General features: G+C 39.0%; 2 protein-coding genes across 4 annotated transcripts; one reads left to right on the forward strand and one right to left on the reverse strand.

Moving 5' to 3' along the window:
- Positions 1-217: 217 nt before the first annotated feature.
- Positions 218-1433, reverse strand: LOC114137003 (arylamine N-acetyltransferase 2-like). Its single transcript, XM_028005475.1, has one exon. It carries the CDS (start codon positions 1165-1167, stop codon positions 316-318), a length of 852 nt encoding a protein of 283 aa, XP_027861276.1. The 5' UTR covers positions 1168-1433; the 3' UTR covers positions 218-315.
- A 608-nt stretch (positions 1434-2041) lies between these two features.
- Positions 2042-12779, forward strand: LOC114137002 (zinc finger DHHC-type palmitoyltransferase 20). 3 transcript variants are annotated; one of them, XM_028005472.1, is made up of 14 exons: positions 2042-2199; positions 3764-3790; positions 4127-4221; positions 4324-4444; positions 4536-4605; positions 4731-4763; positions 5513-5633; positions 6081-6116; positions 6296-6425; positions 7397-7523; positions 7695-7784; positions 7886-7998; positions 8629-8670; positions 8899-12779. In XM_028005472.1, exons 1-13 carry the CDS (start codon positions 2082-2084, stop codon positions 8664-8666), a joined length of 1119 nt encoding a protein of 372 aa, XP_027861273.1. In that variant the 5' UTR covers positions 2042-2081; the 3' UTR covers positions 8667-8670; positions 8899-12779. The 3 variants fall into 3 exon arrangements, with proteins under 3 accessions (XP_027861273.1, XP_027861274.1, XP_027861275.1); XM_028005473.1 differs by lacking the exon at positions 6081-6116 and having other exon boundaries at positions 2043-2199; XM_028005474.1 differs by lacking the exons at positions 6081-6116; positions 8629-8670; positions 8899-12779 and having other exon boundaries at positions 2043-2199; positions 7886-8006.
- The last annotated feature ends 5226 nt before the right edge of the window (positions 12780-18005 follow it).

Genomic DNA, 18005 nt, shown 5'->3' on the forward strand with positions numbered 1-18005 from the left:
TTAAATTACAAAAATGTAAAACCTTATTGAATTGAAATTACTTACCAATTTTCACTCAGTTAATTGGTCATTGCCAGGTCAAATACTCAAAACCTAATCTAAGATAATTATCTTTCTATTCTGGTCAATTAAAAATAACTTCCTAGGTCAATTACCCTTGTGTACATTTTTAGTATTTTTTTGCTATCTAGTTTTTTTAAATTAAAAAACAATGATCAAAATCAAAAAAGTTGGTAACAACCGGAAGCACCTCGTCGGTGCACCAGAAATTGTAGTAGTTGTATATTTTGCCTTAAAAGTTATGACATCCATAAATCAGTATACAACTGGGGGTGGAGTAATTGTGTCGTCCTTTGGAATAAGTGGAGACTGAAGCACAATTCCAAAGTTTTCTGCCAGAACAGCCGGAATTTCTTCATCTTCAAGTTCCCTGGTTGTGGTTTCTAGTCCACCTCCCGTTGCTTCAGATGGGAATCTGGTGGTGATCAGCCTGCGGCCAATGTAAGACACCCTCCCGCCGGGTCTCAACACTGTGCAGAGGGACTTGCAGAAGAAGATGGAGCTAGGAGAGCTCTGGTGATACTGGCACATCTGGGTGAAGTCCTCCAGACGCCGAGGTTCCAGGGTGAACTTGTAGATCTCCGTCCAGTCCCCATCTTCGCCTCTGTTTTCCTCCTTTTGCCACTCCAGAAAGTGCACGTCGTCTATCCTTCTGAGACGGTAAACTCTGTGGCCCTGCTCCTGAGGACCACAAGTATCCAACGAAAGCGGGGCACTAAAACCAGCAGCGCCGAAACCGACATCACACAGCCACCGTTTCCCTTCGAGGTTGACCATTATGATCAAATGGTCAAACGGGGGCCCGTAGCAACTAGTTATGGAGTTCTTCACCTGACCTGAGAGCACAGTGACCTGGAAGCCCAGCTGGGTCAGCAGCCAGTAGAACAACGAGTTATTCTCAAAGCAAAAGCCACCCCTGCGCTGGTTCACAACCTTGTCGTAGAGGACCGGAAGGTCCAGCTTGACCTGTCCACCGCTGTGCACCGTCAGGTCTTCAAATGGCACCGACAGCAGGTGACAGGTGTGAACCGAGCGAAGCAGCTCCAGGCTGGGCACACCTGAAGGGCCTTCAAACCCGATCCGCGACAAGTACCGATCCACTTCCATCTTCACGGAAGGCTTTTTTTTTTTTTTTTTTTACCTTCTATGCTTTCGGTCTCACGACGCTTTACTTCCACTTTCCTTTCCAGACTATTTTGGAAACCGAGTGCAGGGGAATTAATAGCAGAAAGCGAACAGGTCAAACATAGTATTCCACATGAATGTGTGGATGTACGGGGTCAAAGTACATAAAAAGGGTACCATCGTGGGCCGTGGCATATAATGCAGAGGCGCAGTAAAGGAAAACAGTGCTAGAGGCTGCTGCCCAATCCTCAGTAAGGTCCAGAAGTTCATGCCATATAATTTCCATCATTTGTCAAATTGAAAGGAAATTCACAGTTAAACTTTATTCATTTATTAAGGAAAAAATCAAAAAACATTTTTCAAAATATGATTTGTGGATGACTGCCTAGTTATGACTCCGCCATACTATAATATAAAACCGGCATATTTATAGTTAAATAAAATGTTTAAACTACACTATTTCTCTTTTCACACTGTCTCTTTTCAGTGCACAATATTTTTAACCACCAACTTGATCGACTGTGAGTTATTCTTACAATTTCTAGGTTGAAAATTTGCCTACACCCTTTGGCTTAGTCAAATATCTAAATGCTATCATTTTTAGGTTGTGATAAACAGTGGTATTACTATTTAAGTCATTCAAACAACACAAGGGGTTCAAAGAGCTGCAATTTTGAGGTCAAAGCTGAAATGTTGAGAGAGACGTTTTATTTTATTTTATTTTATTTTCAGAGCTGATATTTATTCCCTTCCTATGTGGTCCAAAAAGGTTTTAAAATATAAATAATCATGTATATATTTATTTAAGTTTGACTACTTCCGGTGTGGCTACGTGCTTGGTGACGTCTTCACTTCGAACACTCCCTGCTCCCAGAAGAACAGGGAGAGGGAGAAAGATGGCGCCCACACACGTACTGAGATGCTGTCAACGGTGTTTAGCCTGGATCCCTGTGATTTTTATCGCCCTTGTCGTCTGCTGGTCCTACTACGCTTACGTGGTGGAGCTTTGTTTGTGTAAGTAGACGGGTCGCTGCTTTCTGTCGCGTCCCTGAAGGCTTTTCAGACGGACATGTTTTCATTGTAGTGTCCACTCACAAACACTCAGCTGCTGCTGTGGCTGCTGTTGCTGCCATCAGGAAGTGAATGGGCTGCAGCTCAACAATGGTGCTGCCTGCCAGCCGGCTCCGAACACACAGATACGTGTCTGTTTGTCTGACATCTCGTCGGGTTGTACTGTATTCAGAAGGATATGTTTCGGGGAACGCGTAAGGTTTCACCAGCTGCACTTTAAGACTGCCGGTGTTTTGCATTTCTTGTTTTCTGCTCGGTTTGAACGGAAAGTGCTTTTTTATTGTTTCTTTTAAATTGAGAGAAGCAATAGTTAAATTTAAGTCTGACTTCTGTTTGTCCCTTTTATTTAATCAAGAGTTAACTTTTCTACTTAATATTTTACTATGTATTACTCTTAATTTTATGTAAAACTTATATGAGCTAATTCTAGAAAGCCCCACTGTAAAGGCCAAGCTGAAGCTATGTTTGTACTCTGAAATGAGGCCATGTGAGCCCCACCCTGCAGAGTAAAGATGCACCAACAATCTCACAAAGATTGAAATCAGCCAACTTTACTTCAATTGGTGATCCATCCATCAATTGTCTATACCTGCTTAGCAGGGTTGCCAGGGTAGTGGGTGTCAGCCTGATGCCTACCTCCAGCAGTCTTTGGATGAGAGGAAGGGTACATTCAGGACAGGTAGCCAATCTGATCTCAGAGGCACACATGATAAACAGCGATGCACATGCATTCACACACAATTTAGAGGAACCAAGTAACTTAATAAGTCATGTTTTGGTGAGGTGGGAGGCAGCTGGAGTACCCAGAGTTAACCCACACAGGATGAACAAGCAAATTCAATGCAAAAATACCCTGACAGGGATTCAAACCCAGAACATTCTTGTTGCAAGGCAACTGAGCTAATTTTTTAGTTGATCGTGAATGCAAAAAAACGCTGTAAAATAGCACTGGTTTTGGGGGTGTAAATAAAAAAAAATGGCTAAATGCGATATGCTTTGAGGAATAAATGGAGATGTGTCATAGAAACCAAATCAGAATCTGTAAGTTTGACTTCAAAGAAAATCTGTCTTGACCAGGAAAAAGTGCATCTCTACATAAAATTCACAAAGTATTAAATTAGCTACTAATTGGCTAAAGTTTTCCTTTATTAAGATCATGACTCTGGCCCAAGAACAACGTTTTGGGGTTTAATTCTTTGTAGTACACAGGATAGAGATAAAAAAAAAAAAAAAAAATTTGTTTCTTAAAAAGATCATAAAAACATTTCTGGAAGTCCAGGTCAAAGAGCATCACTGGAAATTTCAGTAAATTTCCACTTGGATTTTCTTGTCCCACCTTGCATATTACCGTGGTTGACTGAGTGTTTTCTCCATCCTGAAATGCCATTTAAATGTCTTTTGAATCTCCAGTTGTCGCTTTTTTTGTTATTGTGCAGAAAGAAACTTTTTATTACTGTTTGATTTAGACTATTTTCTAACATTTATGTTTTCTCTGTATCCCTTACAGACACCATTACCATGATGGGAGAGCGGAGTAAGTACTGCAAAAGATGAAAAGTGTTTAATTTGTTGCGAATGGTATTTCACTGAGCTGAGCCTGTTTGGATTAATCTCCCTAAAGTCTGCTGTAATGCACTCTGTAGACTTGCTGGCACAGAAAAGTTTGCTTGCTTGTCGCCCGGCAGCTCCTCCTTAATCAGCACTACCCATTTGCAGTCTTCTCCCATTAATTATATAACTGTATCCTCATCAGGCCTGTAGTCTGAGTAGCAGCAGTATTACCATAACTCATGTTCTGCGTCTGCACACTTACTGGATGGTTTGTGTTACTCTCCCGCTGATCCATTCTCCCTCCCTCCCCCGCCTCCAGTTGTCTACCTGATCTTCTTCCACGTCTCTTTCGTCATGTTTGTGTGGTCTTATTGGAAGACCATCTTCACCAAGCCTGCCAACCCTTCCAAAGAGGTACAAGATCCCATAGCACTCCCTTTCTGTCTGCATGCTTCTGATCCCCTGCCATGACGAAACCAGCTGGATGATAAAAGCGTCGTGTCCACTCCGTTCCAGTTTTGCCTGCCAAAAGCCGAGAAGGAGCGCTACGAGAAGGAAGAGAGGCCAGAGTCCCAGCAGGAGATCCTGTGGCGAGCCGCCTCCACCCTGCCTCTGTACACTCGCACGGGCGCCGGAGGTAAGGCCGCGTCACCCGGCTGGTAACAGGGATATACTGTCATTCATAGTCACCCAGTTATGACTATAAGAATGTGCGAATCACGTTGCAGCGATCCGCTATTGCGACCGCTGTCAAGTCATCAAGCCAGACCGGTGTCACCACTGCTCCGCATGCGACATGTAAGAGAACCGGACTACCTTCAAGAAATTCTGCTCTCCTATCAACTCTTTCTTTTTTTGTTGTCGTTCATTTTTTTGTGTGTCTCTGTGTAATTTGACCGTTTGTTTTTTGTTTTGCTGCAAAGGTGTGTGCTGAAGATGGATCACCACTGTCCTTGGTAAATCTGATCTGCTTTCTGCTCTTACAGTCCCTTAGAAAAGTACCAAAACTCCTTGAGCCATTAAACACATCCAGAGCTACAATAGACTGGTTTATATGGAAGCATAATCATGGGTTACAATGACCTGGACCTAAATCTATTTTGTTTTGCAAGACATGAAAAGTGTTGCTCATGGGTAGAAGAGTCAGGGTGTAGTGGTGCAAAGCTGCATGTACCGAAGGACTTGCAGATGTAATTGCAATTAAAGGTTGTTAAATCTTGCGGCCAAATTTACATGGTAGCTGCTTTTCTAGATTTTGTTTGTAAAAGACTTTAAAACCCACAAGTAGTTGTCTTTCCAGTTCATGTTTGTGAATCTGTGTGCCTTTAATATGATATGATCTGTAAAACTTTAAATAGTATAAAAACGTTGATATAGCATTAAGGTTGAGTATTTTCACATGTAAGACACATTTGCTTCACTTCCAGTCAACGATTGGAAAACTCGTGACCAGACCTTAAGAATGCCATTGATTTTTTTTTTATCTCTCTCTCTTAGTCAATTATTGGTCACTTTATCATTACGGATTGAATGTTTTCTCTCTCCTATAAATAGGAAAATGCTTAATACATAAATAAATTTGCTTAATATTTATCTTTTTTGGAGCCCCTTAATGCCTGTAATACTCCAGAATTTTCACTTCCTTTTTGTAATGTTGAACTTCTCTCTAATTAGGTGATTGTTAATGAATTTTGTGTGTGTGCAGGGTGAACAACTGCGTCGGCTTCTCTAACTACAAGTTCTTCATCCTCTTCCTGGCCTACTCGTTGGTGTACTGTCTGTTCATTGCTGCCACGGTTCTACAGTATTTCATAAAGTTCTGGACCGTGAGTACTTGATGCAGAGGTGTCGGCTCTGTGTGTGTTTTGTGTGTGTGTGTGTGAGTGAGTTCAGATGCAGATCTGTTCGGAATGAGCTTCCACTCAAATGGTTGTGCATGGCACTGACTTCTCCTGTGCTGTCTTTTTATTTTTTTTCCCTCTGTCCGCTCTCACCCTTGACCCTTTGACCCGGTTCTCTCCCAGTTTCCTCGTCTGAAGTCGTGGCACACAACACACAATTGTTCTCCAATTTTTCTCTCTCCACGATCAGAACCACCCATCACACCGCTAGAACAGCAGCAAACACTCTTGCATTTCCTTTCATTTCTTCTCTCTCTCCATTCTCACTTGTTTATCCTCTTTTTTTCGTCAGCCTTCTCCTTGCTTTCCCCCTGTTTTCCGACTGTTTTCTCCTGTTGTTCCTAACTGGTCTTGTTTCTGTTTATACTAAAGCTTTGTCGTAGGAAATCGGCAGAGAACTGCCCAAAGGTAACCCCGCCGTCCTCTGAAGCAACGAGTTTTGCTTGCCATCGTGATACGCACGCAGTGACATGATTCTCATCCTACTGTTGCCTGCGTTGCTTTATCCCTTCGTCTTTTCTAAAATTACCATCCCTGTAAATTTGTTATTGATCCCCGTTTCCCTCTCCTCCCATCTCTTCCCACAGAATGAGCTGAATAACTCTGCCAAATTCCACGTCCTGTTTCTGTTTTTTGTGGCGGCCATGTTCTGCATCAGTATTCTCTCCCTCTTCAGCTACCATCTGTGGCTCGTAGGGAAGAACAGGTCCACAATAGGTAATGCATACACATGCATTCAACAATTGTTTTTGTTTTTGTTTTTTTTTTTTTTTGCTTTTTTAAGGATGCTTATTAACTAAATTTGCAAAAATGCAGTAGGAGTTTTTTTTTTTTTTATGGACTCAATGATTTGTTGACATTTCAAGCAGCCTTGCAGGGTACTGATGCAGTTAAAAGAAAAAAAATTCCAGACTTTTTAAAATTCCTCTATATAAAAGTATAAAACTTAGAATTGATCAAATATGAAAGCATTTTTACATTTACTTATCCTACTCAATAATTACCATGGGTTTTGAGTACTTAGTCAATCAAAAATAAAAAAAATGCCTCTAAATTTTTTTAGTTCTGGGATTTTTTTTACTGGTCCTCAATTAATTGAATCACATCAAGTTGAAATTTATCCGTCATAGTTTCTAACTGATGTAAATTTGTTCAAATGCATAAAGAAAAATATTTCCATCACTCCATTGTTTCATGATTTTTTTTCAAGAACAAAAAAAAAGAAAGAAAATGAGACAGACTTTTTTTGTGCTCACATAATGGGAGGGAAAATGTAGATCCCTACCTTAAATTTTAGATATCTTTATCCAGCATGTCCCATGACAGACAGAGGCTGAAAGGAGAAAACAGAACAACTTGATGTGATGTTTTCACATTTGGATTACCTGATGAAGGCCTTGCTTTTCATAAATGATCAGCAGACATGCTTATAATTTCCTTTGAAATGATTTCTTCCTCTGACTTCAGTTTAAAACACCTTACTTTGAAAGGACATAACATAAATAAAGACTTTCAAGAAACCTGTAGTTTATTTCTTTTTGTTAGCAGAAAGAGCCGTATGAACAAAATCAATCTTACTTATGATACAGTCTGTCTGTGTTTTTCCTCTCCTGCTTATGACAGGTTATACATGTTCCAGTGTTTTATTACTTTATGGTCTCTCTCTTTGCTTTGCTTCTTCCCTGCAGAGGCATTCAGAGCGCCGGTCTTCAGAACAGGCTCAGATAAGAACGGTTTTTCTCTGGGTTTCCGGAAGAACATCGCTCAGGTCTTCGGCGACCAGAAGCAGTACTGGCTGCTGCCGATCTTCACCAGGTAACAGACTTGCAGTTTTGGAGACACAGAAGATACCTTGAGCTAAGGGGTTTTATTTGTTTTGTTGTTTTTTTTTTAGCATATTTGTATTTAGGCTCCAGTTCAGGCAAAGTTTGTTCCCTTTTAAATTTCATTTGTTAATCTTAAGTTTTTTTTCCCCGTTTGCTCCAGTCAGGGGGACGGTCTGACGTTTCCCACCCGATTGGTCAACGCTGATGCAGAGCAGGCCACGGTCACTCTGCAACCTGATTCCAATAAATGGTGATGAGGTTTTTTTTTTTTTTTTCATATATACATTAAAACATACTTCCTTTTGTCTCTTCCTGTTTGGAAAGCAGGGCTAATAGAACTTCATCTTACAGTGTGCCGGAGGTCTCTGTGAGCCCCCTCAGTGAGTCACAGAACCGCCTTCTGAGCAACGAGCAGCAGGCCAACAACACTGAAGACCACCTGGCCGAAAACTTCCTCAAATCAGGTAAATGAGGGACGCACCAATCCACCTTTTTTTCCCACTTACGATATGAGGATATGAGGTTTAGTACCGTTCTAATACAGAAAAATTTTAAACATAAATATGCAAAATTACAAAATTGTTTGGTAACTATGCACTAGTACAGCACACCTAAATACACCAATAGTTTCACAAGCCTGGCCAAACGTGTAAAAACAACACAACTGTAATTTGTTCAGTCAGTGGACTCTGGAATATAATGATTTTTCTGTTATACTCCAAAAACATTGGAATATAACAGCCAATGTAAAATAAATAATGAATATGAAACTGACAAAAACAGTAGGTTGACTATCTTGGTCAAACAGCACTAAAGAAAGTGGTCAGAAAGTGAAATTAGGCATTCTAAATATAATGTAAAATAAATAAAGCCTCACACCTCTCAGAGCACAAAGCATAGTACTGGAGAGAATAGATCTGTCCTTATGGATTGGGCACAATGTCACCAATACCCCATGTAGAAATTATTTTCAATATGGGACCGATACATATATTAACGTCAGATCGGTGCATCTCGTTATGAAAATGATTGCATTAATCTAGATTTAATTAGACATTTGTGTACCTTATTGTGTCTTCACTTTGACTTCACAGCCGAGAGTGAAACCGTCACCATGGAGAGTGAGTCCTAACCAGGTAAACAAGGTCCACTCAGACCATTTCATTTCAACTCAGTGGGCATGTAACATTAATGTTTACATGCATGTTGGGCTTTTTAATTAATTATTTGAAGCATTGTATCTTCAGGCTGAACTGATAAGTTTGAATGTATTGTGACATTTCTTGACGATGCAAGGTTTTGATTTTTTTTTTGTAACAAATAAGGAGCAGTGCTTAATTTGTTCTGTTTCTTCTGGGCCACAGGCGAAACACATGTCATCTAATGCGATGCCTTAAAAAAAACAAAACAAAAAAAAAACCCAAACAGTCTTGTTCATCACTATGGCAACAGTCCCCATAAGTGGATTCCTCACGGAGACATTCAGAGAACCTTTTTGGAAACGCAGTCCACTGGCACAGGGCACCACAGTATTGCTTTAATAGCCTTGGCGTTTTTGCATGCAGTGTTGGATGGACATCTCTTAAACACGGGTTCCCCATCACCACACTCGGCTCGGACGCATTTCTCTCCTTTTGCTTTGCAAGTGTAAGAAGATCTACAGGATTCTTCAGTTGAACTGTTTTTTTTTTTTGTTTTTTAATATAATTATTCTTATTTTTGTGCCAAAAGACTCCACGATGCACCTGATCTCAGACGCGCCAAGGGCGCTGTAAAATGTTTCTGCATTTTTTTAAACCAACCCATATAGTGGAGATGGATCCTTGCTACCCATTCTGTGCATCTCATAGAAAATTATAACGCTGGAGTGATTATTATTATTATTATTTTTTGCACCTTTTGGAGATGGATGTTTCTGCCACCAAAACCTGGACCGTTGCAGAGGACTCTACCCCACGGTTCAGTGGACTGTGCCTGTCCTCGGCATCAAAGACTGGAGCCAGACTTTACGTGGCGAGATATTTGAGCACAAGATGGCGCATTTGCACTTTGTTGATATTAATTGTCCAACAAAACAGCATTTTTTTTTCCTTTCCTTTTTTTTTTTTTTTTACTTTAACGTATCCAAACGATATCAATGGTGTGACAAATGTTGTTTATGTTTATGTGTTACAGCTCAAGTCACAGTCATCAAAAACTGACTGAAAGGATTAGCTCAAAGTGTCTTCGTGGCTAGATGGCGTTGAATTATGCTGCTTTAAAAAAAATGAAACAGTTGAACCTGGAAGGTGTTTTACCCAGTGCACTCTGGCTATCTTCTTTTTTTTTTTTTTTTTACTGTCTGGTGGTTGATTTCCGCAGCTCACAGCTTCAACCTTTACCAAGACACCTGCTGCCAAATAAGGGCTGAGATGTCAGGTCTGACATCTGAACCTGAAGTGTTTACAGCATCTTAGCTTTATCCTAACCTCACAGGCCAGTGTCATCACATCCCGAAATGGATGCAGCAGTTTCTGTGATACATTTTTCTGAACGCTTTTATATTTCTCTGAAACTTGTTGCTTTACCAGTTTCAGACAGTAGGTGGAGAGAATGTGCTTTTTTTTGTGTGCACCAAGGCAGATGCAGTTGAAACCAGATGTTCACGTACTTTAAAAAGACACAACCTTATTCTTTACGCCTTTTCTGATTGTAAATCACACAGAACATTTCCTGTTTTAGTTCAGTTAAGGTTACCGCATTACTTTCTGTTTGCTAAATGCCAGGTTAATGAGGAACAGTTTGTGAATTTTAGAAAACTCTCGTAAAATTGTTTTTTAAACTGTCTGTATTGGGTTTAGCGTTCTGGGTGTCTTTCCATAAACCACTTTGTGGTGGTAGAATTAGGGTCATTGTTCAAATGGGAGACCTGTTTTTGCCTGGGCTTTAACTTCCTAGCAGATGTCTTCAGATGCTGTTTCAGTGTAGTCCCTATTATTAGAGGGGGCCAACTGTGTTGTGAATCACACCAGTTTGCAGTAAAACAGCCACATGATACCGTCCTCCCCGTACTTCAGTTTGGGATGGCATGCTATGGCTGGCAAGCTTTATATTTCATTCCTCTCTGTCAAATGATGGTAGTGATGGACGAGTATTCTCCGACTGTAATGTGTGTGTTGTTTTTTTTAATGTTTGTTTTGGAGTAGCGGTTTCATTTTTGCTGAGTGCTGTCTTTACATCATCATGTGGGTTTTTCCCAAATTACTCAAAGGTGGAGCTGGGCAATAAATCAATAACAATATATATCGCAATGGATGAGTGATCGATATCAACAGAAAATACATCAAATAGAATGTTCAATAATTTCAGTGAAGTCCGACGCAGAACCACACAGCATTCTGGGGGGCGTAGGCAGAGGGAAGGCGTTTGTCCCACAACTACTGACGGCTAGCTTAGCAAGATGGGTGGCATCAACTAACTTACCCATTGTTTTGTTACCTAGCAACAACCTTGTTGAGTAAGTTTTGTTTCTAAGCAGTTAAGGAGCATGTGGCAAGATGAAAACAAAAAAAAATTGGAGTGGAAGGGGAAAATGAGTACAAAAGCTTGGCGGTGGATAAAACATGAAAGATTATGCCAGCGATTTGGCAGTATTTTACATATTTTAAAGGAAAAACTAATCAATAATTATCAATATTGACTGATATGAAATGTTTATATTGTGATATGTTTTTAAATCATGTTACCCAGCCCTAATTGAAGGCATCATAATTCAATTAAAAAAAAATTTTGTTGATCCCAAAAGGACATTAAATCGAATAATCTGATTGGATGTCATTTTTGACTTTGAAGATATAGTAGAGTTTGTTAAAACCTTATCTCTGATTATTCTTGCATTTTGCAAAAGAAAAAATTTCTTTATTAGAATGCGATTGCAAGAAATGTGCATTTTTTTTAACTGTTTATCTGGTTTCAAATGTAAAAGTCTGTTCTGTTTCTTTTTTCTTACTGCAGTTTTTTCCCCCCCAGTTTTCATGTATTTCGTCAGTGTTAGATCATTGTGGATCGCTTTACTGTGATAAACCAGCCAGATCTCTTCTGAAAGCGAATCAGACCCCTCTGACCAGAGTCGACAGTGGCTGAAGTTCAAATTGTGCCCGTTTTCAGAACTGCCGAAGGACCCTAAGCTTGTTCGAGACTCTTGCTGTATTTGGTCTCATTTCAAAATGTCGAACACGGGTTTCCTGAATCCCAGAGTCGGCTGGGATCTGTAGAAACCTGTCGCTGGATGAGCCCCTCCACAGAACAGATCCCACCAAACTCTTTGGTCGTGATGTTTACAGCCTGTTCATGTTGAGCTTGGTGCGGTGAAACGTCGTGAGATTTCTTCGGAAATCTTAACTTCAGAGTTGTGTCTTTCTGGGTATGGTTATTATTATTTTTATGCTTTACAAACCAGCGAATGAGGGGTTTTGTTACTGCACTATCACACTGTGGTTAGATCTCAAAAGTACTAGACTAAGTTACTGTAAGGGATCGCTGTCCAAGCCAAGGTTCTGTCCTGATTATGTATAGCTCATGAAAGAAAATGGTTTCAGAATGTTCTTGTGTTGCACGTAAGGAACTCACATCAGACCTGCCGTCTTGTTTTACCGTTGCCTGTATCCTCTGCCCGGCTGTTTGACCCCCCCAAGCAGAGTGTGGGGGTGTGCGTGTGTGTGTGGGCGCGTGTGTGTGTGTGTATTTTGTAATGCTTCATTTTAGTGTCTTTTTGTAATATTCTTGTATTGGGAGGAATGCTTCTGTGCAACAAACTCTGGCTCAAAGCATGGCACCTAACTTCTGTAAAAGGGGGGCAGGGAGGGAGCTTTATTTTAAAACTGGGAGGGGGGGAGAGGAAGGGTTGGTGTGAAATTGTCAATTTTTTTCTGAAATTTTTGCAAGTCATGTTTTCAACAAGCTTTACTCTTGTCTGTATAAACTGATTAAATGAAGCCATAAAAACTCCTGTGAAAACAGAAGAAGGATCTGTTGACTTTGGTTATCTTTTATACATTGATACCATGCTACATCTGTCTCCACAGTTCAGGTTGTAGCCCATCATAACTGCTCATATCTTTTTATGTTCTATTTTAAAGTGTGTGTATTATATAAGCAAACAAAAAAAATTACTATATATATTTTTCTTGTCTCATTAATTTCATTGTACCTACTTATAAGTACATGCCTCTTAATTAACTGGGAAAATAACAATAAATGTCTTTTTTTTTTTTTTAAAACGTGTGTTCAGTTTTCCATCTGAGTAATTGGAGATTATCATGAGCCGAAGCAATGATGTTATCTTTCAAATTAATTCTTGTTTGTGGTTTATTCCACTTGCACACATAAGCAGGTCAGTCCTGGGTAAAGTCAGCATACAAGAGGAGCCTAAAACATTAGAATAACATTAAAGTTAATTTGTTTTAGTTATTGCATTTAGAAGTAGACTCCACAGACAGTCAAATATCCAGTGTTTATTTGTTCATTTAACTAATGTTGCTTAAATGTAATTAATTCAAAATGAATTTAATTAAAATAAGATCAAATAATAAAAAAAAGGATTTTAATATAGAAATGTCACAATCGTGGGGAAGACTCCTGACTTGTTTTTGTCCAGCAAACGGTCTTTGACACTCTTCACGAGAGAAGTAAGCCCCGGTGGAAAAAAGACACACTGATGACGCCATCCTTGACAAGATCGAGAAGCCGAACCCATTCAAAGGTTTGGGGACATTCACAAGGTGTGGACCTCAGGTGGAGTTGATGCTTGAACAGCCACATGATTGATCGCCTCCAGTCCACGCCGCCATGAGTGACTTTCTGGAAATAAATTTCTTCTAGGAGTAGTTTTACTTGAGCAATGTCTTTATAAAGTATCGTTACTCTAGAGTAAAATTTCTGGATACTCTACCCAATGTGAGTAACTTCGCCAAATGAAGAAAAAGCAAAAGTATTTTTGTTTTGCAGCTCAAGTTAAAATAGATTTTTTGTTTGCACACATGCTTTGTTATTCTCCTGGCATTTTCTACCTGCTGTTGCCCTGGAAATACTTGACCATGTTCTAATATGATCAATATAAGCGTTATGGATTATAAGTGATAGCTTTATAGGGTTTTTGTTTTGCATTTTATGGGAAAAAATGAGTTGCACAAGTGTTAATAGAGCCTGGATCTTATTTTGTAATCACTTTATTTGTATAATTTATTGCATTATAATCTTTAAAATACCTGACTTTTTACATAACTGTACAATGTTTTCTGTCTGACATTTTATATTTAATCAGATAATCTCATCAAATACTCAGCACTTATACGTTTACATGGTATGTTGAGTATGTAGTATGTTTAGACAGTATAAACAGGATTACATTTTTTTGTTTTATGATATTCTTCAGTTTTTTGTCGAGACTTTCCATTGTGTGACATTTCCTGAACAGGTCGTTGTTGGAAATGAGAATTTATTCCCAATCAACTTATTTGAAAAAACAATTGTAAAATCAAATAAAAATACTTGAGAAGCGTTTTTAATCTTGAGTATTTTCTTCCCTTGTTGCATTTTACTTGAGTAGTGTGACTCATACTTCAGTACGATTTTTGGGTCCTCTACCCACTTTCGAATACATTATTCAAACTTAAACATAATCTGTTTAAGATTGTTTTAAATTATTGTTGTTGTGTATTTTTTACAATTTGGTTGTCATTAACTCCAGGTCATAACCCAAACAACATGTTGCATATTTTGCAACGTTACAACATAGCTCTAATATAGCTAGAGGGGCATTCTTCACAGCAGTTAGTCAGAACAGCTGGATCCTTTTCAGATCATCATCAGGTCAGACATCTGACACTCCCTTACATAAAGCCTCCACAGACAGTTGAACACTTTCTAATAGGGCATGGACTTACAAAATACCTTTTGAAAGGAAATGCTTTCTTTTTGTTGCTGTTTTTTCAAATATACAGTACAGACCAAAAGTTTAGACACACCTTTTAATTCAATGAGTTTCCTTTATTTTCATGACTATTGACATTGTAGATTCACACTGAAGGCATCAAAACTATGAATAACACATGTGGAAATATGCACTAAACAAAAAAGTGTAAAACAACTGAAAATACCCCTTATATTCTAGTTTCTTCAAAGTAGCAACCTTTCGCTGTGATTACTGCTTTGCACAAACTCTGCATTTTCTTGATGAGCTTCAAGAGGTTGTCACCTGAAATGGTTTTCACTTCATAGGTCAACCTGCCCTGTCAGGTTAATAAGTGGGATTTCTTGCCTTATAAATAGTCATGAAAATAAAGAAAACCCATTAAATTAGAAAGGTGCGTCCAAACTTTTGGTCTGTACTGTATGTTTATTACTTTTCCAGATTTTTAAACGAAAATACACAGAAGGATAAAACTCAATAATGTATACAGAGAAATAAACAAGCATAAAGGGACCTCATAAACCCTAAAGGTTCCAAACAGACAGGTGAAATGCAATGAGATGGTGTAGAGTTGAGATTTTATCCAGAGTAAAGCAGCAATAAAGGGTCCCCTCAATTAACTTCAATATCCTCATTTCATACCTTTTTTTTAAAGCAGTCAGTTACATATAGGCATGTTGTATATTACAAACATAAACAAGTGCAATCATGTATGTTCACCATTACATGTCAAAACAAGTAATAATAAAACAGTAATAATAAAAATGTCTATTTATTGGTCAGATGTAATATTGCAATCTTAATTGTGAGACTTACATTACCCATATGCCTAAAATCAGAATAATCAACAGAAATAAAGGCTTCTAAATGTTCATACAACACAGAAGGGGGAAAAAAACTAAAAAAATTTTTTTCCAGTGGACAAAAAATTTGGTTTCTGTAAATAAATAACACTCAGTACCCAAAAAGAAAAGCTTGAATTGAAAACATTAAGATAAAAAAAATAAAGTATTCGAGAGGTTGAAGTCTGATTTATGGCATGTGTGGACAGCTGTGTCTTTTATAGGTAACTAGTTCCCAATAAATGCATGTGGAGGACATGATGTCCGTGGTGATCAAATGCTTATTTCTTGCAATAAGATGATAATTAGTTACATAAAAATTACACAATGTTGTTTACTGGATTTTATTTTTTTAGATTCTCACAGTCAGGGTATACTTAAAATGAAAATGACCGACCTCTCCAGACTTAAAAAGGTCAGTTGGAAAATCAGCAGTGCATTAAATACTTATTTTCCCCAAGACTAAACCAGACCCCAAATTAAAATGATTCTTTTATTAGTATGTATTTTAATGCATTTTTAATATGTATTTTTGTTTTAATAATTCATACTTTTTAGAATTGATATACATACAAATAAAAATGAATAAAACCCATTCATGTCATAAAATTAAGACTACTGGGAGACGCGATGTGTAGTGTTAAATTGCATAAAACTTTGCCTTTGATATCTTCTCCTTTTCTTGTTTTACACCAATATATGTCAGTAGGGATGGTTTGGCGCACTGTGACTGGATTAAACAAATACTGATGATTAGATGTAACTTACAGCTTTTTCAGTTTTCCAACAAACGCAAGAATACACAAACCTTTTATGAGGTATCTCACATTTGGCTGAAAAACATGAAGGCATCTTAGAAGAAGTGATGTTGCCTTTTGGTTAAGGAAATGCCATATTACTCATATATGTATAAGAGCATCTGTGTGGTGTTGAACCCACGGTTTGTTTGTTTTTTTTACCCGAAAGCAGTGGGTTTTCTACATGCACACTGCAGTGTGCAACACAAGATTAGATCATCAACATCAGATTAGCTCCACACAGGATGCGACAATAAAAATGTGGTGCCAACTACACCAAAAACATGAGTCAGGCATGAAACAAAACAAGAAGTTAAATTAAAGCAGAGCCACATAAATGGCATCTTGACAAACGACTTGGATAATGCTGTGATTATCCCACATTACATTTAATGCGTCGATCACAAGTTTGTAAGCTTGGTGCTGTTTGGGGGAAAAGATTTGCATCTGATGTAGTAACAGCAGAGCGATGTGGTGGGTAGCCTTGTTCTGTCAGCAGATGACACTGATTAGGAACAGTAAACACAGCTTTGGTTCAACCTCAGTTAGCATTCTGTGCACTCAAAATCCTGAACCCAGTTGATCATTGACCCCTGTTATCTGTGTGGCACCCTGGCCCTTGACATCCGCCGCAGAGAGACGTCCCCGTCCCTTCCTACTAACTCATGCTCCACCCGTTCTTTTGATGCAGTTGTAATCGCCTTTACTAGAAGTAGCCGCAAATGAAACTACAGGCAAATCAGGGCAGGAAATTGAACTGATACATCTGCTCAACAGAAGTGATTTTTTTTGAAAGTGCCAAACTCCAGCATATGGTCTCTGCAGACATGACTGCAGAGGCCACCACTCCTGTTGTACTGATAGAACCAAAAAAGGCCAAAATGTGCTGCATTAACGTGCTTTAAAGAACGAGAACCAAACTAAATCTAAGCGTTTCCTGTGTTTCAGCATCAAACTGCTCCTGTTTGCTTCTCAATGTCATGAACTCTGGGTCAGTTTTAAAGTTGGATAATAAACTCGTTTGCTTAAGAAGAAGAAAAAAGGACCTAAACCCAAAGTGAGCACAGTGTATCTACATGGGACACCCATTAACGGAATAAGTATTTGAGATACTGGAAAGTGATCTCAGGCTTTTGCAAACATACCAACTACTGGCAGGACTCCAGAAATCCATGCCTTAATTTTTGGAGCTTTGCTTCTGATTTTGCTTCCTGATAAACTCCAGATAAATATCTGGCATCCAGATGTAAATTGTGCTTTGAGCAAGTCCCGGCAGCATCAGATTTGTCTCAGCACACAGACTCTGACAGGGGAACTTTTCAGAATTGCAATATAGCCCACCAGCGTCAGCTTTGTTGGACAGGATTCTTGGAACACTTGTTTTCTGAATAGCTCCTCCTTCAGGCCAGTCAGGACAGATTGTTTTAAATTCATCTCAAATACAGGAATATTAACAAGGTGTGCACCAAGTCGAGCTGTTCTAACTTGAATAAATGAATCAATGGTCGTATAAGATCTAACATTTGTAGGTAGCTCACACTCTGCATTTTGTAACAGTGTTGTGAAAGCCTCGTCCTTCATTAAATGGAATACTTTGTAAAAGAGGAGCATTAGGTCACATGCTGCGATTCGTCCACACTTGTCTGTTTTTGAGGCTGCTGGGTACGTCCCTGGGATGAGGCAGCCGGCACAAGAATAATGGAAGTTTTCTTGAGCAAGCATGCCGGCTTGAAAAAGAGATTTTAAACATGGGGGCAGAAGGGGAGGACTGAGGAAGGGTTCTGTTCTCAGCCCTCCCATGAGGAGGGAAGATTTTCAAAGTTCCAGTTGAAGATATACAATACCTTGCAAAAGCATTCGGTGAACTTTAACTTGCTTGGATT

This window comes from Xiphophorus couchianus, chromosome 21 (genome assembly GCF_001444195.1).
Source record: "Xiphophorus couchianus chromosome 21, X_couchianus-1.0, whole genome shotgun sequence".
In the NCBI taxonomy this organism is placed as follows: domain Eukaryota; kingdom Metazoa; phylum Chordata; class Actinopteri; order Cyprinodontiformes; family Poeciliidae; genus Xiphophorus; species Xiphophorus couchianus.

Coding starts and splice junctions, on each gene's coding strand:
- LOC114137003 (XM_028005475.1), bottom strand. CDS start 1,167: ATGGAAGTGGATCGGTACTTGTCGCGGATCGGGTTTGAAGGCCCTTCA.
- LOC114137002 (XM_028005472.1), top strand. CDS start 2,082: ATGGCGCCCACACACGTACTGAGATGCTGTCAACGGTGTTTAGCCTGG. Junction 2,200..3,763: donor CGTGGTGGAGCTTTGTTTGT/GTAAGTAGACGG, acceptor TATCCCTTACAG/ACACCATTACCATGATGGGA. Junction 4,445..4,535: donor CACTCGCACGGGCGCCGGAG/GTAAGGCCGCGT, acceptor ATCACGTTGCAG/CGATCCGCTATTGCGACCGC.